The 27,549-nt window shown below is 45.5% G+C and overlaps 1 protein-coding gene across 4 annotated transcripts in view; it reads right to left on the bottom strand.

Moving 5' to 3' along the window:
* Nucleotides 1-27,549, bottom strand: part of GALNT10 (polypeptide N-acetylgalactosaminyltransferase 10) — a 226,692-nt gene that overhangs the window by 28,444 nt on the left and 170,699 nt on the right. For all 4 annotated transcript variants that reach the window (XM_025924183.2, XM_086700365.1, XM_086700177.1 and 1 more), the window contains exons 5-7: nt 18,891-19,076; nt 14,842-15,025; nt 9,146-9,263 (exon numbers count right to left, since the gene is read on the bottom strand). In XM_025924183.2, the coding sequence (XP_025779968.1) occupies nt 9,146-9,263; nt 14,842-15,025; nt 18,891-19,076 (488 nt within the window). The remainder of the gene's footprint in view (nt 1-9,145; nt 9,264-14,841; nt 15,026-18,890; nt 19,077-27,549) is intronic.

The raw sequence follows: 27,549 nt of genomic DNA, 5'->3' as shown, positions 1-27,549 counted from the left end.
TTTCAGACCAGTCTCTTTTGTCCATCACCAGGAAGAAAGGGGTCTTAGCAGAGATTAAGCGGAGGGAATATGGCCCTTTGAAAATGCTCCGCTCTGGCTGAAATGAACACCCACATTTCAGGGAGGCATCTCTGGCGGATGAATGGGCTTGCCTGTCTCCTCCGCACTGTGGCAGGCTTTCCACAGGGGCTTGGGAGACAATGCACAGGCAGATGGACCGCCACGGGCTCTGGGAACCCATGTTCTCAAAGCCAGGACAGACAAAACTGAGGGAGGAAAGTCTCCCTTCCAGACCTGGGAGCCTCCTCATTACGCAGAGCCCTTTCCCCTCGAGAGTGAAGGACATTAATTGGATCAAATGGAAACAGGAGCCAGCCGCCACCCCCCCTCCCGGACGAGAGATTTCCAATATGGCTTCATTACCAAGTCTTTTGTAAATAAACTGTGTGGAGAAAAATGCCATTTGTTCTGCTGTAATTGCCTGATGAGCATCATTAGATAGGTCTTTGAAACACACAGAATGAAATCATTTTGGGTTTGGGAATTCTTTTGTGCAACTCCTTCTCCATTCACTATTCTCCACAGAGGGTGTTTCTGAAGGGGGACTTCTTGACCATGGAGGCTGGTTTCTGGCCAGCGATCTACCTGCTCTGAGTGTGTCACAAACACGTATTTATTCAGTGCCTCCTCAATGTCAGGCAATCCTTTCGGTACCTGGGACACAGCAGTGAGTGAAACACACAAACAATCCTACCCTATCGAAGTTGACATTCTGGTGAGCTCTCAGAACACAGGTGTGCCCATTTCTGGGCACACTTGGCAGAGAACCTGATAAATCAAGTTTGCTCGATGGCTGTATTGACAAACCGCGAAGTTAAAAGTCCTTTGATTCCTTGTGTGTGATTGCACCGTACCCACAAGGATGCGACATTTGGAAAGCTAGACTGCACCGGGCTATGGATACCCAATGACATCTGTGCCATCACCTGCCAGACCTGCACCCATGGCAGACATCACTCATCAGTCACCACCCTCGTTCTGATCAGCTTGGATGCAGCTTCGGAATACATATCAACACCGCGCTGGGTCGCCCCTATCCCAGAGCAGATCAGAGATGGCTGGGAGAGGAAATCTATTTGCTACTTCTCACTTAGACGGTCATTAATTCACTTCACTGAGAGGCTGTAGAATATCCCAGTAAATTAAGAACGAGCCCAGGAGGAGGCAAAAACAGAAGAAAGGGGGGAAAGACCACTGCCAACTTCTCAGGCTAGTTTCCCTCTCTAGTGTTCTCTCCTGTCCCTAAAGAGGCCCAGGAAACGTGGCAGGTCACAACGCAGGCTTTGCAGTCAGGCCCCGCTGCGGTCAGGTCCTGGTTCCGCTATTTCCACCTGTGTGGGGCCTTGGGCTGAGCCCCTCGTGTCTTCCTGTGAAATGGGTAAAATGATGACACCGCTCTGCTAGGGTTGCTGAGAGGATTAAAAAGGCCAACACGTGTGAAGGGCTTGGCATAGGGTCCCGTCAGCTCCGAGCAGGGCTGAAATTCAGCTGTGTGGACCAGAGCTGACACAGACTTGTGTCCAGCCGGTATCCACTCTGACTGGTTGGTGCCTGGGCCGCCATCGCCATTAAATACTTTGAACACCAACCCTGGACGCGAGTGTTGGTTAGGTTAGGGGCTGGTCCCCTTCGGAGAGACAACTTCAGAACTCTGGAAGCAAAACAGACACAGACCGCCCTTCAAACCCAAACGATGTTTTGGTCGTTCTTGAGTTCTTTTCTTGCTACTCAAGAATTTATGTTCCCGGAGGGAAGATGGCGGCGTAGGAGGACGCTGGGCTCACCGCGCGTCCTGCTGATCACTTAGATTCCACCTACACCTGCCTAAATAACCCAGAAAACCACCAGAGGATTAGCAGAACGGAGTCGCCGGAGCCAAGCGCAGACGAGAGGCCCACGGAAGAGGGTAGGAAGGGCGGCGAGGCGGTGCGCGCTCCACGGACTGGCGGGAGGGAGCCGGGGCGGAGGGGCGGCTCGCCGGCCAAGCAGAGCCCCCGAGTCTGGCTTGCAAAAAGCGGAGGGGCCTGACGGACTGTGTTCCAACAGCAAGCGCGACTTAGCGTCTGGGAGGTCATAAGTTAACAGCTCTGCTCGGAAAGCGGGAAGGCTGGAGGACAAAGGGAAGGAGAGCTGCTGAGCCCCCGGACGACAGAGCTCAGTTTGGTGGGGAACAAAGGCGCTCGCCAGCGCCATCTCCCCCACCCATCCCCCAGCCAAAATCCCAAAGAGCACCAGTTCCTGCCAGGGAACTTGCTCGCTCCGCGCGCAAACACCCAACTCTGCGCTTCTGCGGAGCCAAACCTCCGGCAGCGGATCTGACTCCCTCCTGCTGCCACAGGGCCCCTCCTGAAGAGGATCACCTAAGGAGAAGCAAGCTAAGCCTGCCCCTCCTGCCCCTGTGCACCTTGCCTACCCACCCCAGCTAAGACGCCAGATCCCCAGCATCACAAGCCTGGCAGTCTGCAAGTAGCCCAGACAGGCCACCCCACCCCACAGTGAATCCCGCCCATAGGAGAGGGGAAGAGAAGGCACGCACCAGTCTGACTGTGGACACAGCGGTGGGCTGGGGGCAGACATCAGGTCTGACTGCGGCTCCGCCCACGAACTCCAGTTATACACCACAGCACAGGGGAAGTGCCCTGCAGGTCCTCACCACGCCAGGGACTATCCAAAATGACCAAGCGGAAGAATTCCCCTCAGAAGAATCTCCAGGAAATAACAACAGCTAATGAGCTGATCAAAAAGGATTTAAATAATATAACAGAAAGTGAATTTAGAATAATAGTCATAAAATTAATCGCTGGGCTTGAAAACAGTATAGCTGACAGCAGAGAATCTCTTGCTACAGAGATCAAGGGCCTAAGGAACAGTCACGAGGAGCTGAAAAACGCTTTAAACGAAATGCATAACAAAATGGAAACCACCACAGCTCGGATTGAAGAGGCAGAGGAGAGAATAGGTGAACTAGAAGATAAAGTTATGGAAAAAGAGGAAGCTGAGAAAAAGAGAGATAAAAAAATCCAGGAGTACGAGGGGAAAATTAGAGAACTAAGTGATACACTAAAAAGAAATAATATACGCATTATTGGTATCCCAGAGGAGGAAGAGAGAGGGAAAGGTGCTGAAGGGGTACTTGAAGAAATAATAGCTGAGAACTTCCCTGAACTGGGGAAGGAAAAAGGCATTGAAATCCAAGAGGCACAGAGAACTCCCTTCAGACGTAACTTGAATCGATCTTCTGCACGACATATCATAGTGAAACTGGCAAAATACAAGGATAAAGAGAAAATTCTGAAAGCAGCAAGGGGTAAACGTGCCCTCACATATAAAGGGAGACCTATAAGACTCGTGACTGATCTCTCTTTTGAAACTTGGCAGGCCAGAAAGAATTGGCACGAGATTTTCAGGGTGCTAGACAGAAAAAATATGCAGCCGAGAATCCTTTATCCAGCAAGTCTGTCATTTAGAATCGAAGGAGAGATAAAGGTCTTCCCAAACAAACAAAAACTGAAGGAATTTGTCACCACTAAACCAGCCCTACAAGAGATCCTAAGGGGGACCCTGTGAGACAAAGTACCAGAGACATCACTACAAGCATAAAACATACAGACATCACAATGACTCTAAACCCATACCTTTCTATAATAACACTGAATGTAAATGGATTAAATGCGCCAACCAAAAGACTTAGGGTATCAGAATGGATAAAAAAACAAGACCCATCTATTTGCTGTCTACAAGAGACTCATTTTAGACCTGAGGACACCTTTAGATTGAGAGTGAGGGGATGGAGAGCTATTTATCATGCTACTGGAAGCCAAAAGAAAGCTGGAGTAGCCATCCTTATATCAGACAAACTAGACTTTAAATTAAAGGCTGTAACAAGAGATGAAGAAGGACATTATATAATAGTGACAGGGTCTATCCATCAGGAAGAGCTAACAATTATAAATGTCTATGCACCGAATACCGGAGCACCCAAATATATAAAACAATTACTCATAAACATAAGCAACCTTATTGATAAGAATGTGGTAATTGCAGGGGACTTTAACACCCCACTTACAGAAATGGATAGATCAACTAGACACACGGTCAATAAAGAAACAAGGGCCCTGAATGAGACATTGGATCAGATGGACTTGACAGATATATTTAGAACTCTGCATCCCAAAGCAAGAGAATATACTTTCTTCTCGAGTGCACATGGAACATTCTCCAAGATAGATCATATACTGGGTCACAAAACAGCCCTTCATAAGTTTACAAGAATTGAAATCATACCATGCATACTTTCAGACCACAATGCTATGAAGCTTGAAATCAACCACAGAAAAAAGTCTGGAAAACCTCCAAAAGCATGGAGGTTAAAGAACACCCTACTAACGAATGAGTGGGTCAACCAGGCAATTAGAGAAGAAATTAAAAAATATATGGAAACAAACGAAAATGAAAATACAACAATCCAAACGCTTTGGGATGCAGCGAAGGCAGTCCTGAGAGGAAAATACATTGCAATCCAGGCCTATCTCAAGAAACAAGAAAAATCCCAAATACAAAATCTAACAGCACACCTAAAGGAAATAGAAGCAGAACAGCAAAGGCAGCCTAAACCCAGCAGAAGAAGAGAAATAATAAAGATCAGAGCAGAAATAAACAATATAGAATCTAAAAAAACTGTAGAGCAGATCAACGAAACCAAGAGTTGGTTTTTTGAAAAAATAAACAAAATTGACAAACCTCTAGCCAGGCTTCTCAAAAAGAAAAGGGAGATGACCCAAATAAATAAAATCATGAATGAAAATGGAATTATTACAACCAATCCCTCAGAGATACAAACAATTATCAGGGAATACTATGAAAAATTATATGCCAACAAATTGGACAACCTGGAAGAAATGGTCAAATTCCTGAACACCCACACTCTTCCAAAACTCAATCAGGAGGAAATAGAAAGCTTGAACAGACCCATCACCAGCGAAGAAATTGAATCGGTTATCAAAACTCTCCCAACAAATAAGAGTCCAGGACCAGATGGCTTCCCAGGGGAGTTCTACCAGACGTTTAAAGCAGAGATAATACCTATCCTTCTCAAGCTATTCCAAGAAATAGAAAGGGAAGGAAAACTTCCAGACTCATTCTATGAAGCCAGTATTACTTTGATTCCTAAACCAGACAGAGACCCAGTAAAAAAAGAGAACTACAGGCCAATATCCCTGATGAATATGGATGCAAAAATTCTCAATAAGATACTAGCAAATCGAATTCAACGGCATATAAAAAGAATTATTCACCATGATCAAGTGGGATTCATTCCTGGGATGCAGGGCTGGTTCAACATTCGCAAATCAATCAACGTGATACATCACATTAACAAAAAAAAGGAGAAGAACCATATGATCCTGTCAATCGATGCAGAAAAGGCCTTCGACAAAATCCAGCACCCTTTCTTAATAAAAACTCTTGAGAAAGTCGGGATAGAAGGAACATACTTAAAGATCATAAAAGCCATTTATGAAAAGCCCACAGCTAACATCATCCTCAACGGGGAAAAACTGAGAGCTTTTTCCCTGAGATCAGGAACACGACAGGGATGCCCACTCTCACCGCTGTTATTTAACATAGTGCTGGAAGTTCTAGCAACAGCAATCAGACAACAAAAGGAAATCAAAGGCGTCAAAATTGGCAAAGATGAAGTCAAGCTTTCGCTCTTTGCAGATGACATGATATTATACATGGAAAATCCGATAGACTCCACCAAAAGTCTGCTAGAACTGATACATGAATTCAGCAAAGTTGCAGGATACAAAATCAATGTACAGAAATCAGTTGCATTCTTATACACTAACAATGAAGCAACAGAAAGACAAATAAAGAAACTGATCCCATTCACAATTGCACCAAGAAGCATAAAATACCTAGGAATAAATCTAACCAAAGATGTAAAGGATCTGTATGCTGAAAACTATAGAAAGCTTATGAAGGTAATTGAAGAAGATTTAAAGAAATGGAAAGACATTCCCTGCTCATGGATTGGAAGAATAAATATTGTCAAAATGTCAATACTACCCAAAGCTATCTACACATTCAATGCAATCCCAATCAAAATTGCACCAGCATTCTTCTCGAAACTAGAACAAGCAATCCTAAAATTCATATGGAACCACAAAAGGCCCCGAATAGCCAAAGTAATTTTGAAGAAGAAGACCAAAGCAGGAGGCATCACAATCCCAGACTTTAGCCTCTACTACAAAGCTGTCATCATCAAGACAGCATGGTATTGGCAGAAAAACAGACACATAGACCAATGGAATAGAATAGAAACCCCAGAACTAGACCCACAAACGTATGGCCAACTCATCTTTGACAAAGCGGGAAAGAACATCCAATGGAAAAAAGACAGTCTCTTTAACAAATGGTGCTGGGAGAACTGGACAGCAACATGCAGAAGGTTGAAACTAGACCACTTTCTCACACCATTCACAAAAATAAACTCAAAATGGATAAAGGACCTGAATGTGAGACAGGAAACCATCAAAACCTTAGAGGAGAAAGCAGGAAAAGACCTCTCTGACCTCAGCCGTAGCAATCTCTTACTCGACACATCCCCAAAGGCAAGGGAATTAAAAGCAAAAGTGAATTGCTGGGACCTTATGAAGATAAAAAGCTTCTGCACAGCAAAGGAAACAACCAACAAAACTAAAAGGCAACCAACGGAATGGGAAAAGATATTTGCAAATGACATATCGGACAAAGGGCTAGTATCCAAAATCTATAAAGAGCTCACCAAACTCCACACCCGAAAAGCAAATAACCCAGTGAAGAAATGGGCAGAAAACATGAATAGACACTTCTCTAAAGAAGACATCCGGATGGCCAACAGGCACATGAAAAGATGTTCAGCGTCGCTCCTTATCAGGGAAATACAAATCAAAACCACACTCAGATATCACCTCACGCCAGTCAGAGTGGCCAAAATGAACAAATCAGGAGACTATAGATGCTGGAGAGGATGTGGAGAAACGGGAACCCTCTTGCACTGTTGGTGGGAATGCAAATTGGTGCAGCCGCTCTGGAAAGCAGTGTGGAGGTTCCTCAGAAAATTAAAAATAGACCTACCCTATGACCCAGCAATAGCACTGCTAGGAATTTATCCAAGGGACACAGGAGTACTGATGCATAGGGGCACTTGTACCCCAATGTTCATAGCAGCACTCTCAACAATAGCCAAATTATGGAAAGAGCCTAAATGTCCATCAACTGATGAATGGATAAAGAAATTGTGGTTTATATACACAATGGAGTACTACGTGGCAATGAGAAAAAATGAAATATGGCCTTTTGTAGCAACGTGGATGGAACTGGAGAGTGTGATGCTAAGTGAAATAAGCCATACAGAGAAAGACAGATACCATATGGTTTCACTCTTATGTGGATCCTGAGAAACTTAAGAGAAACCCATGGGGGAGGGGAAGGAAAAAAAAAAAAAAAAGCGGTTAGAGTGGGAGAGAGCCAAAGCATAAGAGACTGTTGAGAACTGAGAACAAACTAAGGGTTGATGGGGGGGTGGGAGGGAGGAGAGGGTGGGTGATGGGTACTGAGGAGGGCACCTTTTGGGATGAGCACTGGGTGTTGTATGGAAACCAATTTGACAATAAATTTCATATATAAAAAAAAAAAAAAAAAATCTTTTTAAAAAAAAAAAAAAAAAAAAAAGAATTTATGTTCCCTAGTTCTGAACTGCTCAACCAGAGGTATACATGGTGATGGCAATGATGTCGATAACGAACATAATCTTTGGGACGTTGTTAGGAAGCACCCAACTGTCATGGTCGCATTTAATCCTCTGAACAACCCCGTGAAGATTCAAATATCATTAAGCAGATTTTGTGGCAGCACAAACCGAGGCTCAGTGAGGTGAGCCTTCCTTGTCTGAGATCACACAGTCTGTTGGAAGTGGCAGGGTCGGGATCTGACCCCAGCACCGAAGTCTCAATCACGGTGTCCCGCCTAAAAAGTTAATGCCCGATTCGGGGGGCATCAGGGTTGTGTATTCACAGGGCTCGGTCCAGTAGTGGTGCCGCTGGCCATCCCTCGCGGGCTGGGGGTATGCCCTTCCAGGGGCCCTGGGGATGCAGACGCAGACCCTGGCCAGACATAAGGGGGCACGGGACAAGCTAAGCCTCCCCTCAGAGGGACCGAGCCTCTGTTCGTCACCTGAGACCAATATGGAATCCCACAAATGAAGGGGAGGAAGTGGCCCCAGAAGGGTGGGTGGCTAACTAGTAACCACCACGTCCTCAACTACCATTGTCAGCAAGCTTCTACAGCACACGGGCTGGTCTGATAGAGTAAATATTTACTCACTGGATCTTGAATAGTTTCTACCCATTTTTAATTGCTGGCTGTGTCCCCGGGTTGCATGTTAAATACTTCTAAGATATTATCTCGTTCGCTCTTTGCAATAGCTCTGGAAGATAGGTAGTATTATTATTCTGTCATTTCAGACGAGGAGAGAAAGCTAATCTAAACTTGCCCCAAATCACACAGCTCCTGAGTGGTGGAACTGGGATTTGAACCCACACTTTTCTGACTCCACAGCTTGAGCTCCTGACCACTGGTCTCTACGGCCAACTCCAGCAGTGGTGGATACAGAGAAAGCACACTTGAGAGGGGTGGCCACGACCCACTAAGGCTAACTGGGAATCTGCGAGGCCACGGGCCATCCCCAAAGCACAGCATCCCTCCAGGCCTGTGTGTCCCACTTACCCCGGCTTCTCTTCCCCCCTGCTGGTTTGCTGGACACCTCACTGGGAGACACCACCTTTACTGGAAGCAAGACCTGTCTTATTCCAACACTGCCATCCTAAGAAGGGGACGACGTTAAGGTAAATGGCAGTCAGAGCTTAGCAGCCTAAGGAGACACCCCACGTCCACTATACACACGCAAGAAGGAGTGGCCCATGGCCTCTGACTTGTCACCTGAGGAGCAGGGGCTGCTGAACCCTGAGCATCCAGAGTCTTTCCAGGCTCAGAAAGCCAAGGGGGTGTGGCAAAGAAGGGGGCTTCCAAAGAGCTGGCTCACCTTGAATGAGATTTCATACTGCTCCCCTCCCCAGATCTCCAGGCCTGGGTCGTACCCACCCAACTCCCAGAACCATTTCCGATCCACAGCGAACAGTCCACCGGCCATCACGGGAGACCTGTCAGGGAAGAAGAGTGTGGTGTGAGGACAAAACGTCCCGGCGGCAGGCTCCGAGTGCAAGCTGACACTGCTATTCCCCCGGGGAAGGTACTGCACACTGCCCCAAGGGCACAGCCTATGTGTCTAGCAGGGAACCCAACACCCCTCCAAGGGAGGGCCCAGGCTGTCTTCTTTCTCGGCCATGACTTCCCTTCTTAAATACTGCATTTTAACCAAACGGATCCAGAGCTCCTTTCCACGGTCACTTGTGAGAGGAAATCACAGTAACGTGCACCTTGCAGCGGCATGGTCTATGCCTCTCCAGTGCTCCCCCGGGTTAAATGGTCTGAATCGGGTCCCTCTGGGCTTGTCTGCGCAGTAGAATCTCTTAGATGACAAAACACGCAGCTGTCTGGGCCCTACCCCAGACCTAGGAAGCTATCCCTGGGCGGTGGAGTCTAGGAATGCGTGTTTTCAAACAGCCTCCTTGGATGAGTTGCCCTCAGGCTGCCCAGCACTGGACAGGAGTTCTGCTGAGAGTTTGCAGAGGAAGACACAGCTTCTGCTCTTTCACATAAACTGGGCTAAGACGAACTCTGCACACTCACTGTCTCATTACCCACTGAGCGCCAGCTGAGCCGTAGATGCTGGAAGAATGTGCAGGTAAATCAGAGCTGGCCTGGGACTTTGGGGGATGCTAGTGTGGCCGGGCAGCTGCCTCTCAGGACAGAAGGACCCAGAAGATGGATGGGAGGTACCAAGGGCCTCTGGGAGGTGCAGACGGCACTAAAGGAACATGGAAAGAGCAAGTGTCTGCCACCAGGTTTTGGGAGTGAGGAGAGAGGCTGGGGCAAGAGTCAGGGAGGGGTGCTCGGGGTGGTGGCATTTGAGGTGGGTTTTGTTTGGACAAGTGGGCAATGAGGGGAGAGGAAGGTACCCTGGAGGGGAAAACCACAGGAGCAAGGGCACAGAGATGATAAACGGGGCAGTGCCACGGGTAACAAGTCAGCACAGCATCATGCCAGGCCAAGGGCAGGGGTGGCATGCTGCAGCCTGCCTGGGTCCCCCTGGTGCCTCACACGGGGCTGGCACCTGAGGGGCCGCTGGTACTCGCTGAGTGACAATCTCGCAGAGTGACCGTGTCCTTGTCCGGCTCCACTGGAAGACTCCAGACCCTCAAACCAAGGAACATTCCAGCAGCGAACTCCACGCCACCTCCTGGCCTTGGGAACTGCAGGTTCATGGGAATTGGGCTGATTTAAGAAGAACTTAGCCGACCCACATGCCTCCCATGCTTCATGTAGCAGATGAGCCTTGACAGCATGGCAGGGACTCCTTTAAAAGAAGATCCCCTTGAATATTCACTGAGGGCTTGAATGTGGCAGGTGGTTGACTGAACTGATGATTTAATAAAACGACTGCTCCTTGAATTGACCTCATGAGGTGGGCCTCATCCTTATCATCCCATTGACACGTGTAGAAACCTGAGCACAGACCGGGAGGTAACTTGCTCCAGGCTTCACAGCTACTAAGCAGGATTCGAATCTCTAATCTATGCCAGAGCTCACACCCTCAGGGCCACAAAACTCTGTCTCCTATCAGGGAGGAGCCATGGAGAGGCAGGTGATGAGTGAAAAGGACAGGGGAACAGGGATGGGGAAACTGTCACTCCACTCTCCTTTACCTTTGGTGGGATGTGAGATGAAGTGTTTAACCACTGAACCCCGTATCGCCCGCTACAGCGACCAAGGGCCACATGCGGCTACTGAACACTCGGAATGGGACTACTCTGAATTGAGTTGTGCCGGAAGTGTAAGGTAGACACTGATTTCCAACACTTACTGTGAAAAAAATAATAGGTCTCATTAACCATTTCAGGGATGCCTGGCTGGCTCAGTTGTGGGGCCTGCGGCTCTTGGTCTTGGGGTTGAGAGTTTGAGCCCCACACTGGGTGTAGAGATTACGTACACATAAAATCTCAAAAAAATAATTTCCAAGTGTTGGTTACATGTTAAAGTGAGACTATTTCAGATATACTGGGTTAAACAGAGTATATTACAAAAATGAATCTTACCTGCTTCTCTTTACCTTTTTTTATGTGGCCACCAGGAAATTTAAAAGTATTTTTGTGGCTCCCCTGATTTTCTACTGGATGGTGCTCATTTAACATCTCAAAGCCTGTCCCCACATCTACACAATGAACATGTAGCTACATTTCCTAGCTCACACTGCTGTTATAGTTCTGAAAGTACCCAGTACTATGAAACATACGGTGTCTAATATCAACTTTCCTTTGTCTTCTGAAGATGGTGGGGTTTGGGTTTTTTGGCTGGAGCCATACACTGCCTGGAGAGGCAGGGAGCGTTTCTGAGCCAGGGCTTCGTGGGAAATCAAACCCAAGACTCTGCATGCGGAAACCAGCCTGGGCGGGAGCCCGGGGCAAGGACCTAGGAGCCGCGGTGGAGCAGGGAGAAGATCAGCCTTAAGGCATTTTGGATGCTGGATGCTGGCCTCCAGAGGGAGGCCTCTCCTCCAGCCCCATCTATTTCCCGCCCATGTTCAGCAAGAACAACAACAACGGTTCTGAGGTCTAGTGTCTACCACTCACTTTACCGACATCTTCTCCAGCTCTCACAAAGCTCTATTAGGCCCCTTTTCAGACGGAGAACTCTGGAATTCAGAAGAGCGACATACTCTGCTCAAGAGCATGCGGTTACTAAGCGGATGAGCTGTGGTTCCAACCGGGGTTGGCCCCCCAAGCCCATGTCCTTCAAACATCATTCTGTTGCCCTGGGCCTGCGGATTGTTCACTTGCGGGCACCGTGGAGCGGTGTGCAGGAAATGACCAGGATTTTTCTAGTGGCCTCTCTCCTGGGTTTTGTCCAAGTACAATACAGAAAAGATACTTTTGGAAAGAATCGGAAGATACAAAGGATGGAGGGTCCCTCGGGAAGCATCTAGACCAGTGGGTCTCAACTGTGACCACACAGTTCGCATCGCCTGGGAGCTTTAAAGACTATTGATGCCTTGATCCCATCCCAGACTCTGGTGTGACTGGTCTTGGGTGGCAGGTGGCCTGGTGGGTTTTGTTTGTTTTTACAAGCTCCCCAGGTAATGCCAATGTGCAGCCAGGGTTGAGAGCCACTGCTGCAGGGCAGGCCCAACCCCTTCAATATCCAGGTGAGACGACTGCGGCCCTGGAGGGACGGGGTGGGGGGCGGGGGGGGGGAACTACTGGGGCCTCTGCTAATGAGCAGCCACATGACCTGGCCTTACCCTCTCCTCATCCTGCAATGAGGAAGATGAACGTGCCGAGACCCATCCACATAGGGCCCACGACTAAGCTTATGGTACTGGTTCAAACCACAGGGGGTTCTGGTTACCCTGAAAATTCTGTTCTCTGGAGTACCCCATTCCGACCTCAGCCTCTGCTGTGTGTCACCTCGGGCAAGTCTCATGTCCTCCCTGAGCCACAGGGTCTGTGCCAGTCAAGGGTGGAGGATTCCAATTACACCCTGGGGCTCTGTTGTGAGGGCTGTGTGTGGTCATGTCGGCTGGGACTGCTCTGCCGGCTCAGCTCAGATGTCGGCTACTCCTTTTGTTGGTATTACTCTCCAAGAACTCGGGGCAACTGGGGCTTCGGGCGTGCGGAGGGTGCTAACTGCATGATGTCGTCTTGGGTTCTGACAGTAGTGGTTGGCCATGTTCAGGAGACCAGAGGTCAGGGGAAGAACACGGACGTCTGACCTGCTCAAGCGGCACGGGGCTCCACCCATGCCCTCTGCCCTCAGCTCACGCAACTCCCTTTGCCCAGCCACCTTTTATTTCCCTGAACAAGCGGGGCCTCTTCGCCCCTCTGGGCCCTCCCTTGGGCCCACAGCATCAGAGGCTCTCCTCAGGAACCGTGGTGTGCTCTGTGCCCATGACGATGGCCGAGCTGCCAAAAGACCCCTTTCTCAGGTGGGGAGTGTGAGGCACAGGGAAGCTGGAGTTCACTGAGGCTAAACTGTGGTTAGGCAGGTGTGGATAATGGCCTCCCAAAGAAGCCAATGCCTAATTCCTGGAACCTGGGGATATGTCACCTTACACAGCAAAGGGACGTTGCAAATAGAATTTAAGTGAAGGATCTGAGATGGGGAGATTGTCCTGGCGGGCCCAATGTAATCACAGGGGTCCTCATATGTGAAAGAAGGAGGCAGGAGGGTCAGAGTTAGAGAAGGAGATGTGATGATGAAAGCAGGTGCTGCAGAGAGATAGTTGGGGGAGGGGGGGTGGGAGAAGGAGGGGGAGTGATGGCGGAAGGAAGGAGGGGGAGACTTGGACATGTTAGGTTACTGGCTTTGGAGACGGAGAAGGTGGGACACCTGGGTGTCTCAGTGGGTTTAACGTCCCACTTTGGCTCAGGTCATGATCTTGCGGTTCCTAAGTTCGAGCCCTGTGTCGGGTTCTGTGCTGACAGCTCAGAGCCTGGAGCCTGCTTTGGATTCTGTGTCTGCCTCTCTCTGCCCCTCTCCTGCTCAGCTCTGTCTCTCTCTCTCTCTCTCAAAAAAATGATCATTAAAAATATTTTTTTGAAGATGGAGAAAGGAGCCACGAGCCAAAGAATGTGGGCAGCCTCTAGAAGCTGGAAAGGGCAAGCAAACCGACTCTTCCCTAGAACCTGCCTACACCATGCATTTAGCTCAGTTAGACTCCTTTTCACACTTCTGACCTCCAGAACTTTAAGAGAATAAATCTGTGTTGTTTTAATAAGCCAGTAAATTTTGGGTAATTCATAATTGGGAAACTAATACAGCAGAAGACTGGACTTTGGCTTTGTACCCAAAGGTCTTTCCACATCTCTAGGAAGGGAGCCAGGGGCTCTAATTCTGGCCTGGCACTGACTCACTGTATAAGTGAGGCCCCCCTTGTCCTGGAGCCACAGTCTCCCCATTTGCAAGGGACTGGAGTCCATTACCTGTAGGTCCCCCCAGCTTTCACATTCTAGGATGTTACGGGTCCACTCCACACATTGACCCCTAAACTTCTACCGTGGGACAAGCTGCCATTTCCTAACACTTCCAAGAGGGCCTAGCTGAATGATGGGACAGCTGTCTCCAGGGGCAGACAGACCTGCAGGTGCACCCAGCCTTTACTGCTTCATAGCTGTGAGACCTGGAAAAGGTGCTTAACCTCCTGGAGCCTTGGTGTCCTCACTTGGAAAACATGGATAATAATTTTTACTACGTATGGTTGTTGGGGATTAAAAAGGATCAGCATGTGATATGCTCAGCACTGTGCCTGGCATTTAGAAAGTGTTCAGCAAGGGGTGGTGGTGGTGATGCTGGTTCTTGCTGACCACAGGGTGCTAGGCTTGAGGGAGAGAGCAACTCTGTTCACCCCCAGCTGGCAGGAACACCGCACAGAGGTGGCCAGCTGGGAGGGCCCTGAGCTGAGGCTCTGAGACAGCCTGGGAGGAGCTGTGCTTCCGGTTGGGGATGTTTGCCCTGGTTCCCCTGCAGTGGACTTTTAGGGGGAGGTAGTGGTCCCGAGTAGGGTGTGTTGGCGAGGGGTCACTAGGTCAGCCACTGGGACCAGCCCAGGTCACTTGTACTTACTCAAATGGGTCGCTTGGGTCAGCTTTCTGAAGTTCTGGAGGAATCGGTATCCGCTTATAGTACATCTCCCAGTCAAAGGCGCCCCGCATGGCATCGCCTGCCTGCGTTTCGTACCGAAAGTCATCGTGGTCGATCACGTCAATCATCGGGCACACAATGGTCTTGCGGTTCCGGGCGATGCGGTCTGAAGAAGCCAAGAGATGCCCATTACGGAGGCAGGACAGGGCAGCAGCTAGGTCCACGACCCTGCTCTGCAGCTTACTCGCATTCTTAATGTGTTCCCTGAGTGACTTCTCCGAATGCTTGAGTTTGAGAATCCCAAGAGCAAGGGAGAGGGCAGGCTTTAAGAAAGATGGACCAGGGCTCCCGTCCCAGTCCTGCTACCTGCGAGCTACATAAACAATGTCTCTGAGCCCCAGTGTTCTCCTCTGTGAAATGGGGAGAAGAGGTTCAGCAACACAGGCTGGTAGGAGGACGGGATATGACGACAGTTCGAGGTATCCAGCACGGTCGCCTGTAATGGTCAGCGCCATTGCAGAGAGAGATTAACTTCCTATTGGGAGGGCTCCTGTTCTGGCCCTGTCAGGCTCCGCATTCTGGGTCCTAAGCTTGACTCATGGCTGAAGTAGCCAGGCACGCCAGCTCCTCAAAACTTCTCAGCTATGGTCAGTGAACAAGTGGTCCTCCTTGCGAGAGAGTTTAGCTCGCTTTTTCCAACAGCCAGAACTACTGAGGAGGGCATGTACTATCCCACGAACTCCTCCTGACTGATGTACAAGCAAAGCCTGGCAAACCTCTGCCCTGCAGGAATGCTACAGGCTAGGTGATTCAAGATGGCAAGGGCAGTCCCTAGCCAGATGGCTTTTTACGGTCCCCGTTAAGCCAGGGAGAAGCTGATTCTATACAACGCACTCTGCCCAACCTACCAACCAGAATTTTAAGCTTTGGTTTGTTCTGTTCTTCGATGTTCCTTCTGCCAAGAAGCCGTGGCTGCAGCTTGGGGGTGCCAGTGATAAAGGGGCCAGTGGGCTATGCTGGGGTGCCTGGCTGCTTGGGCCAGCAGTCAAGTTCAAGGGTGGGAATGTGGAGTCTGGTAGGGCCAGTGTAGGCTGGCATCTGCCTGGGGCTTGGGCTTCATCAAGTACTTTTTTCTTCCAGGAGAGAAAGCAGCATTCTTGCCCTTTCCTAAACTGCAAGACAACAATCCATAGATGGGTCATTAAATTGATCGAGTGTGTGTGTGTTTGTGTGTGTGCATGTGCATGTGTATAATGAACCAGGAAAGAATATTGAATGTCAGGGTGCATTCCACCTGATAAGAAAAAGTACTTTTTCAGGAAACAGGTTTCCGTTATATTGCATGGGTGTGTATCTGTGTCCTGGATTGAGATGTCCAATGTATTTCTAACTGTGGCACATTGGTTTAAAAAGTCTGAGAAGTACTGCTTTCGGCAGTGTGCCCTCTGGGCTACCAGTGCCTGATGTACCCATGGTGTGTTTAAAAAACTGCCAGGGCTGCTCCTGCCCCAGGTGCACTGAATCAGAACCTGTGGGGGCAGAGCTTGGGTCTGCCTTGTGAACAGGCTCCCTAGGGGTTCTAATGAAGTCGAAGAAACTTCTCCAGGGAAAGATCTAGAGAGGGGCCTCCCTTCCTAATTACAATTATTCACGCCCATGCAGGGGATTTCACTTCTGGAGAGGCTCTGGGCTGTGGCTCTGCTGCAGGCTGGCTGAGAGCGGGAGGTGTGAGGGGTCAAGGCTTAGCATCAGAGAGGCAGCATTCCAGGGTGCTGCGCTCACTTGGGGACAGAATGCCCAGGTCCCAACCCTGGCTTTGTCACCTACAAGCAGTATAACCTTGACAAAGGTTATCTGATGCCTCTGAAACCTCGCTTCCCTGCTGACAAAATGGAGGACGACAGCACCTGTCTCATGGGGTTCCTGTGAAGACCGAGGGGGACGGTGGGGCCAAGATGCTTAGCTCAGACTCTCACACATTCACACATCCCATTAGTGCTCCGCGGACATTGCTGTGACCAGGATTGCCGAAAGAAGCTCAGAAGCTGAGCATCTTCCTCATTCTCTTTGCTCTTTAGTTTTCTCATTTGTTCTATGTGGATAATAAGGCCTGGGCTGTCTACATTCCCATGTAACTGTCAAATTCAAAAGTGGCTGTGGCCTAAAAAGCCAAGGGACTAGCAGAGCCATGATGATGATGATGATGATGATGATGATGATGATGATGGCAGAAATGAGGATAAACAGTGGCTTTCCTTTGGGGGGCTGAATCCTTCTCTCTGGCTCAGGAATTCCTCATCTTCACAGAAGGCAGAGAGAGCTGTGCATGGAGGTGTTAATGGTTTTGAGACAAAGCCCTGATGCGCTCTGTCGGCTGCTCATATTAACAGGGACAGACTTTTGCATCTACACCATTGGTTCACATTTCTATTGGAAAAAGAAAAAATAAAAAGAGGGAGAATGTTTCCTCCATGTATTCTGCAGATTATGAAAATTACCCTCATATATTTCCATAGAAACAGAGTTAAGGGCTATTTAGACTCCCAGCTCAGCTTTGTGGCCCTCCACTTCGAGTCACTGAATGACCCAACAAATGAATTGTTCCTTCAGCACTATAAATTAGGTGATTTATGGTGAGACTTTTTTCTTTCTCTTTTTCTTTTTCTCTTTCAGTAATGAGAGGCAGATGCAGAGACCTCTTGGTTTAATTAAATACGGAGTTTACCAGAAAATCTGGGTTATATCCTTTTCCTAACCCAGTGGGATCCTGGACCCTTGGGATCAGCAGCGTATCATCTAATACTGAAGTTCCATGCTGATCTGCGTTAGAAAACAAATTGGCTGGATTAGCCCATTCAACCGTGTGGGTTTTGCTTTCTGTTCTCACCTCTGCCTGATGGTCTAACCAGTGCTCATCCAAGTGTGGTCCTTGGACCAGCAGTGCTGGCACCACCTGGAAGTTGGTTAGAAATGCAGCTTCTCAGACCCTACCCCAGACCTCTCCAATCAGAAACTCTGGGGTGGGGTCCAGCACTCTGTGTTAGTGAGTCTTCCAGGTGATTCTGACACAGGCTCAAGTTGGCCCTGAACTACAGTCTCCTTTGCTTCCTGAGCTTTCTGTTATGGTTAGCATCCCCATTCATTTGTGAGTTTTAATTTCTCCCTGGATTGATAACGCTTCTCCAATCTGTCTCTGGCCTGTCCCTCACCTGATTCCCAGTCTCAGTAGGACATTTCCTCTTTGATGTCCACCTGTTAGCACCAGCTCATCACCTTCCACAAATCTGAACTCCGCAGAATTCAGACCTGCTTCTTCAACAAGCTATGAGGCGCCTCACTGCCCAGCATCCAATCCTCTTGTCTCCCTTCTGTCCACATGGCTATGATGGATGACTTCTGGATCATGCTGCCCTGTCCACAGCCCTTTCCTGATAGCTGCTGGAAACTCTCCAGAGAGGAAATGAATTTAGGGAGGCAGTGTGATTTCTGACCATGGACAAAATTTGGGGCCAGAGAGATGGTAACTTTGACACTTATGACCCAAGGGAACAATATTGAGTCACTCAGTATCTCCAAACCTCAGCTTCTTCTACTATGAAATGGGGACACTTTTGACCTGGCATGGTTTTGTGAGGACTGGAGATAATGCTTATCACTTCCCTGGCTCAGTAGCAGGGCAGTGAATGTTAACTATTCTAAGTTGCTAGGATAATGTCCCTCCACAATGTGGCTCCTACAGCAGACAGCCTTGACTTGCTTTCCAATAAAACTTGAACTAATCTGGGAGAGGCAATCATGTAACTAGACTGTAGTGTGCTGTAGGACTTTGGGTAAGTCACTTCCCCTCTCAGCTTCCTTCTCTGTAAAACAAAGGGACAGGACTCGAATGGATTTTTAAGGTCTCTGTGAGCATTCCTGAATCCCTCGTGGCACCTGGCATTGGATGGCAGCATCTCAAGCAGTCAAGAGAACCCTTGTGGATGATCCCTGCAGAAGGCTGGGGCCCACCTTGCCTTGGGAGGGTCTCTTACCGAGCAAGGGGGGGAGCCAGTTGACATTGGCTTCACAGTGTGAGTCTAAGAATGTGATGACATCCCCAGCTGCTGCAGAGGCCCCCAGCATCCGGGTCCTTATCAGCCCTTCCCGCTTCTTGGTTCGAAGAATTCTCACACTGGGGAAGAGGGCCATATAGTCTTCAAGTGGCTTCTTCAAGTGTTCTGTGAGAGAGACAGAAGAAGACAGATGGACAGATGGGTTAGAACAGCTGCTTAGTAATCACTCTTGTGACTGCTCCCTTACATGTGCACCATATTTTATAGTTTTTTTTTATTAAAAAAATTTTTTTAACGTCTATTTATTTTTGAGAGAGAGAGAGACAGAGCATAAGCCGGGGAGGGGCAGAGAGAGAGGGAGACATGGAATCGGAAGCAGGCTCCAGGCTCTGAGCTGTCAGCACAGAGCCTGATGTGGGGCTCGAACCCATGAGCTGTGAGATCATGACCTGAGCCGAAGTCAGACGCTCAATCGACTGAGCCACCCAGGCGCCCCTGTACTTTATAGTTTAGACACAGCTTTCCCATACAATGCCTCATGGGACCTTTCAGATATGGCCAACGAGGACAGGGACCACCACCTGCATGCTGTAAATGGGGACTCTGAAGCTCAAAGAAGTCCAGGGATAGTGCCAGACCTGGAACACACAGAGATCATCTGCGTGAGAGTGTGGGCAGTGGTGGTTTATACTTGGCTGATACCTCTTCCCTCATTTTCTGGAATCAGCACTCTGATTTTTCTTAGTGAAACTGCCCCTCCCATTTTCCATCCATTATACTTTGGTGGGGCTCACCCACCCCTGGATCCAAGGGGGAGGAGCAGGTAGGATGGGCCTGACCAATCAGGGCATTCCATTTCCTTGCCTACAGTGATTGGTTCAGGAATGGCCATGTGACCCGAGTTGATCCAAATAATGAATCCTGAGAAGTTTTTTTTTTTTTTTTCAGAACTACTGAAAAACCAGGCCCTTTCTTCTCATTAGAGTTGCTAAGTTGGCTGGCCATAAATCTGGAGCTGCTGGTGACATCTTTGGCAAATGAGGTGATAAGAGTTGGGGGAGGGGCAGTTCTGCTGACATTGAAGTAAACATGTAAAAAGAATCAAGAGATGGAAATTATTCTGATGGCATTTTGATTCCCCAGATCCCTCTGTGCCTAAAGCAGATAGACTCCTAAATGTTCTTACTACACACGAAACAAATTCCTCTTCTTGCTTATGCTAATGTGGGTTGGGTTTCTATCCTGTGCCTGGTAAAGTCATTCTGAACAAATCTCAAAAATTATCTCTTTTTACTAAAAAAGTCCCAGCCTTAACACTGGTGTCTCTTTAGTTTAATCGGGGTTAGAGCACTTTATGAAAAATCTAGTATGGCTACAAAAAAAGTCCTAACGTTTATACCACACTTAATGATGAAATAGCGAATGCTTTTATCTGACGATCAGGATAAAGGCTGTATTCTCTCTCATCACTTCCATTCAGCATTGTACTAGAACTCCTAGCCAGTACAACTGGCAAGATAAAGAAATAAAGGCATAAAGATTGGGAAGAAAAAGGTAACAGTATCTTTACCTGTAGATGACATGATTATTTACATAGAAAAATCCTAAGAAATCTACAAAGAAGCTAGCAAGATTTCAGGATACCGGTTTAAATGTTGATTTAAAAATTAGTTGTATTTCTAAGTACTGGCAGATAAAAAAAAATTGGAAAATTCAATTTAAAATAGTAAGCATACAATTTGCAATTTAACAAAAGAAGTAAAATCTGTATACTTTGAAACTGCAAAAACACTGTTGAAAAATATTAAAGACTAAAATAAATGGAAAGACAGTCTGTGTTCATGGACTGGATGACTTAATATTGTTAAGATGGCAATACCTCCTATGTTGATCTACAGATTCAGTGAGATCAAAATCACAGCTGATCTTTGCAAAAATTGACAATTGACAAGCTGATCCTAAAATTTATGGAAGAGATCAACAGATCCAGGATAGCTAAAAATCTTTTGATTACTTACACATGAACATTTACAGCAATACTACTCACAACAGCCAAAGATTGGAAATAACTCAAGCTTCCATCACCTCACGAATGGATAAACAACTATGAAATATATTCATACAATGGAATATCACTCAACCATAAAAAGGAATGAAGTACTGATACATGGTACCATGCAGATGAACCTCAAACCATTACACCAAATAAAGGATGCCAGCCACAAAAGGTCACATGTTTTATCATTCTACTCATATGAAATTCCAGAATAGGTAAATTTATACAGCCAACAAACAAATTAGTGATTACCAGAGACTGGGGTAGAGAGAGACGGGGAGTGACAACTCAATGGGTATGGTGTTTCCTTTTGGAGTGATAAAACATTTTGGAACCAAGTGATGGTTGCACAACATTGTGAATGTACTAAATGCCAGTGAATTGTATACTTTAACATGGTTAATTTTTATGTTATGTGAATTTTACCCCAATTAAAAAAAAATGGGTAAAAGATCTGAATAGGCACTTCTCCAAAGGTGATATACAAATGGCCGATAAACACATAAAAGGATGTTCAACATCCTTAGTTACCAGGGAAATGCAAATCAACACCACAATGAGATACTACTTCACATCCACTAGGATGGCTATAATGCACAACTCAGGTAATAAGTGTTGACAAGGATGTGGAGGATAAGAATCTCTATATACTGTTGGTGGAAATGTAAAATGGTGCAGCCCCTTTGGAAAACAGTCTGGCAGTTCCTCAGTTAAGCACAGTTACCATATTACCCAGTAATTCCATTCCTAGGTGTACACCCAAGAGAAATGAAAACACACATCCACCTCAAAATGTGCGTACTAGTGTTCATAGCAGCAATATTCAAAATATCCCCATATTGAAAACCATAGAAATATCCATCAACTGATGAATGAGTGAACAGAACGTAGTATATCCACACAATGGATTTTATTATTCCACAATAAAAAAGGAAAGAGCGATTAAGACAATATGGATGAACCTTAAAAAGAGTATTCTGTGTTAAAGAAGTCAGACACCTAAGACTAGATATTATATGGTTCTATTTATATGAAATTTCTAGGAAGACAAAATTACAGGGACAGAAAGGAAGTCAGCAGTAGTCTAGAGCTAGGTTGGGAGTGGGGACTGATTACAAACAGGCACAAGGGAACTTTCTGGAGTGATGGAAATATTCTAAAACTGTATTATAGTGATCATTTTAAAACTGTATAAACTGACCCAAGAACTGAACTGCAGATTTAAAATGGGTGATTTTTGTGTTATGCAAATTATACCTGAATAAGGTTGTTAAATGGAAAAAAAAATGTATTTCTATATCCTGGCAAAGAACAATTGGAAAGTACAATAAAAATACCATTTATAATAGCTTCATATAGATAAAGACCCAAATAAATGGAGAGATAAATCATACATATAGACTTGAAGACTCCATATTGTTAAAGAGTCAATTCTCCTCAAATTCATCTATAGATTCAACATAATCCCAATGAAATCACAGCAGGTTTTGAAATTGACAACTTTCAAAGAACCTAAACTGTGAAAACAAAAACAATCTTAAAAAAGAATAAAGTTGGAGGACTCACTGATTTCAAAACTTATTACAAAGTCAGAATAATCAAAACAATGTAATACTGGCAAGGAATAAACATAACCAATAGAACAGAATAGAGGAGCCAGGGGTATACCTATATATATGTCATTGACTGACTGGTTTTTGACAAGGGCACCAAGGCAAATTCAATGAGAATATAAAAGAATTTTTAAAATGTGCAACAAAACAAATGAAAAGAAAGACAAACCAAGAAACAGATTTAACTATAAAGAACAAACAGATGGTTACCAGAGGGGAGGTGGTGAGGAGATGGGTGAAATAGGTGATGGGGATCAAGAGAACATTGGGGGCACCTGGGTGGCTTAGTTTGTTAAGCGTCCAACTCTTGATTTCAGCTTGGGTCACAATCTCATGGTTAGTGGGTTTGAGCCCCTGTTGGGCTTTATGCTGATAGTACAGAGGCTGCTTGGGATTCTCTCTCTCCCTCTCTCTCTCTGTCCTGCTCTGTCTCTCAAAATAAATAAATAAGCATTAAAATAAAGAGCACACTTACGATGATGATCACTGAGTAATGTACAGAATTGCTGAATGGCTATGTTGTGCACCTAAAATTACCATGACACTGTATGTTAACTATACTGGAATGGAAATAAAAAACTTGAAAAAATAAAACAGCTAGCATAACTGGATAAACACATGAAAAAAGATGAACCTCAACCTCTACCTCCTACCATACACAACAAATAATTTTAGATGGATAGCAGGTTTAAATATAAAGGCTAAAGTTATAAGGTTTCTTGAAGAAACATAGGAAAATATTGTTGTAAACTTGGGGTAGGAAAAGATCTCTTAAGACATAAAAAGCACTACCCCATAAAAGGGAAGACAGATAAATTGGACTTGATTAAGAACTTGCTCTTCAAACTTTGCTCATCACAACACATCAAAGACATCAGTAAGAAAATGACAAGGCAGGCAACAGTCTGGGAGAAAATATTCACAATACATGAATCTGACAAAGGACTTGTATCAAGAATATGTAATGGATTCCACCAAAGTCAATAATAAACAGATGACCAACTTAAAACTAGGCAAAAAGCTATGAAACATTTTTACAAAAATACATTTCACAAAAGAATTGATATACAAATAGCCAACAAGCATATGAAAAGATGTGACTCAAATTAAAAGCCTGAGATGCCATTTGCTATACATTCCCCACGGAGAGGAGTTAAGATGGTGCAAGAGTAGGGGGGCTCTAAGTTTGCTTCATCCCTCAAATACAGCTAGATAAATATCAAATCATTCTAAACACCCAAGAAATCAATCTGAGGGCTGAGAGAACAAAACCACAAGTCTACAAGTAGAAAAACGACTACTTTGTGGAAGCTTCTTTTAACAAGCAGATCAAAGCACCTAGATCTAGGGTTTGTTTCTTCTTCTTCTTCTCTGGACAAAATGACAAGATGGAAGAATTCATCCCAAAAGAAAGAACAGGAAGTTGGAGCATGTGGGTGGCTCAGTCAGTTAAGTGACTGACTTCGGCTCAGGTCATGATCTCACAGCTCATGGGTTTGAGCCCCGCATCAGGCTCTGTGCTGACAGCTGGGAGCCTGGAGCCTACTTTGAATTCTGCGTCTCCCTCTCCTTCTCTGCCCCTCCCCCACTTGCATGCGCGCTCTCTCTCTCTCTCTCAAATAAATAAACATTAAAAAAAAAAAGAACAGGAAGTAGAAGCAATAGCCAGGGATTTAATCAATACAGATATACAGATAGAAGTAAGACCTCTGAACCTGAATTTCAAACAACAATTATAAGGATACTATCTGGGCTTGAAAAATGCATAGAAGGCACTAGAGGATGCCTTAAAAGAACTTTTAGTTCTTTTAGATTAAAGAACTAAAAACTAGTCAGGCTGAAATTAAAAAAAAACTATAATCAAGATGTAAACCCAAATGGATGCCATAACAATGAAGATGAACAAAGCAGAGGAGAGAATCTGTGATAAGGAAGATAAAACTATGAAAAATAATGAAGTTGAAAAGAAGAGGGAAAGAAAGGTAATGAATCATGAAGGTAGACTTAGAGAACTCAGCAACTTCTTAGAGCAATAATATTTGTATCACAGGAGTCCCAGAAGATGAAGAAAGAGAAAAAGCAGCAGAAGGTTTATTTTAGCAAATTACAGCTGAAAACTTTCCTATCTGGGGAAGGATACAGACATTTAAATCCAAGAAACACAAAGAAGTCCCATGAAATTCAACAAAAGCTGGCTATATGACCTAGACATATCATAGTCAAATTCACAAAATACACAGACAAGGAAAGAATCCTGAAAGCAGCAAGGGAAAAAAAAAGTCCTTAACCTATAAGGGAAGACAGATCAGGTTTGCAGCAGACCTATCCACAGAAACTTGGCAGGCTAGAAGAGAATGGCAGGATATATTCAATGTGCTCAATGGGAGAAATATACAACCAAGAATACTTTATCCAGCAAGTCTGTCATTGAGAATAGAAGGAGAGATAAAATGTTTCCCAGCAAACAAAAACTAAAGGAGTTTGTGACACTAAGCCAGCCCTGCAAAAAATATTAGAAGGGACTCTTTGAGTGGGGGGAAAAAGACCAAAAGCAATAAAGACTAGAAAGGAACACAGAACATCACCAGAAATACCAATTTTATAGGTAACACAATAGCACTAAATTCGTACCTTTCAGTAATCACTCTGAATGTAAATGGTCTACATGTTCCAGTCAAAAGACACAGGGTATAAGAATGGATTAAAAAAACAAGACCCATCTATATGCTGCATAGGAGACTCATTTTAGACCTAAAGACACCTGATTGAAAGTGAGGGGATGGAAAACTGGAGTAGCCATGCTTATGTCAGACAAATTAGATTTTTTTTTTTTTTGAGTGAAAAGCCTTTAGTTTAATGATACTCTGCCTCTTTTTTTCTTTTTCAATATATGAAATTTATTGTCAAATTGGTTTCCATACAACACCCAGTGCTCATCCCAAAAGGTGCCCTCCTCAATACCCATCACCCACTCTCCCCTCCCTCCCACACCCCATCAACCCTCAGTTTGTTCTCAGTTTTTTAAGAGTCTCTTATGCTTTGGCTCTCTCCCACTCTAACCTCTTTTTTTTTTTTCCCTTCCCCTCCCCCATGGGTTTCTGTTAAGTTTCTCAGGATCCACATAAGAGTGAAACCATATGGTATCTGTCTTTCTCTGTATGGCTTATTTCACTTAGCATCACACTCTCCAGTTTCATCCACGTTGCTACAAAGGGCCATATTTCGTTCTTTCTCATTGCCACGTAGTACTCCATTATGTATATAAACCACAATTTCTTTATCCATTATCAGTTGATGGACATTTAGGCTCTTTCCATAATTTGGCTATTGTTGAAAGTGATGCTATAAACATTGGGGTACAAGTGCCCCTATGCATCAGTACTCCTGTATCCCTTGGGTAAATTCCTAGCAGTGCTATTGCTGGGTCATAGGGTAGATCTATTTTTAATTTTCTGAGGAACCTCCACACTGTTTTCTAGAGTGGCTGCATCAGTTTGCATTCCCACCAACAGTGCAAGAGGGTTCCTGTTTCTCTACATCCTCGCCAGCATCTATAATCTCCTGATTTGTTCATTTTGGCCACTCTGACTGGCGTGAGGTGATATCTGAGTGTGGTTTTGATTTGTATTTCCCTGATGAGGAGCGATGTTGAGCATCTTTTCATGTGCCTGTTGGCCATCCGGATGTCTTCTTTAGAGAAGTGTCTATTCATGTTTTCTGCCCATTTCTTCACTGGGTTATTTGTTTTTCGGGTGTGGAGTTTGGTGAGCTCTTTATAGATTTTGGATACTAGCCCTTTGTCCGATATGTCATTTGCAAATATCTTTTCCCATTCCGTTGGTTGCCTTTTAGTTTTGTTGGTTGTTTCCTTTGCTGTGCATAAGCTTTTTATCTTCATAAGGTCCCAGTAATTCATTTTTGCTTTTAATTCCCTTGCCTTTGGGGATGTGTCAAGTAAGAGATTGCTACAGCTGAGGTCGGAAAGGTCTTTTCCTGCTTTCTCCTCTAGGGTTTTGATGGTTTCCTGTCTCACGTTCAGGTCCTTTATCCATTTTGAGTTTATTTTTGTGAATGGTGTGAGAAAGTGGTCTAGTTTCAACCTTCTGCATGTTGCTGTCCAGTTCTCCCAGCACCATTTGTTAAAGAGACTGTCTTTTTTCCATTGGATGTTCTTTCCTGCTTTGTCAAAGATTAGTTGGCCATACGTTTGTGGGTCTAGTTCTGGGGTTTCTATTCTATTCCATTGGTCTCTGTGTCTGTTTTTGTGCCAATACCATGCTGTCTTGATGATTACAGCTTTGTAGTAGAGGCTAAAGTCTGCGATTGTGATGCCTCCTGCTTTGGTCTTCTTCTTCAAAACTACTTTGGCTATTCGGGGCCTTTTGTGGTTCCATATGAATTTTAGGATTGCCTGTTCTAGTTTTGAGAAGAATGCTGGTGCAATTTTGATTGGGATTGCACTGAATGTGTAGATAGCTTTGGGTAGTATTGACATTTTGACAATATTTATTCTTCCAATCCATGAGCAGGGAATGTCTTTCCATTTCTTCATATCTTCTTCAATTACTTTCATCAGCTTTCTATAGTTTTCAGCATACAGATCTTTTACATCTTTGGTTAGATTTATTCCTAGGTATTTTATGCTTCTTGGTGCAATTGTGAATGGGATCAGTTTCTTTATTTGTCTTTCTGTTGCTTCACTGTTAGTGTATAAGAATGCAACTGATTTCTGTACATTGATTTTGTATCCTGCAACTTTGCTGAATTCATGTATCAGTTCTAGCAGACTTTTGGTGGAGTCTATCGGATTTTCCATGTATAGTATCATGTCATCTGCAAAAAGCGAAAGCTTGACTTCATCTTTGCCAATCTTGATGCCTTTGATTTCCTTTTGTTGTCTGATTGCTGATGCTAGAACTTCCAACACTATGTTAAACAACAGTGGTGAGAGTGGGCATCCCTGTCGTGT

The sequence above is a fragment of the Puma concolor genome, chromosome A1 (assembly GCF_028749965.1).
Source record: "Puma concolor isolate L17-30 chromosome A1, mPumCon1.1.hap2, whole genome shotgun sequence".
Taxonomy (NCBI): domain Eukaryota; kingdom Metazoa; phylum Chordata; class Mammalia; order Carnivora; family Felidae; genus Puma; species Puma concolor.
Note: the sequence above shows the minus strand (reverse complement) of the source record. Positions and strands in the feature narration are given on the sequence as shown.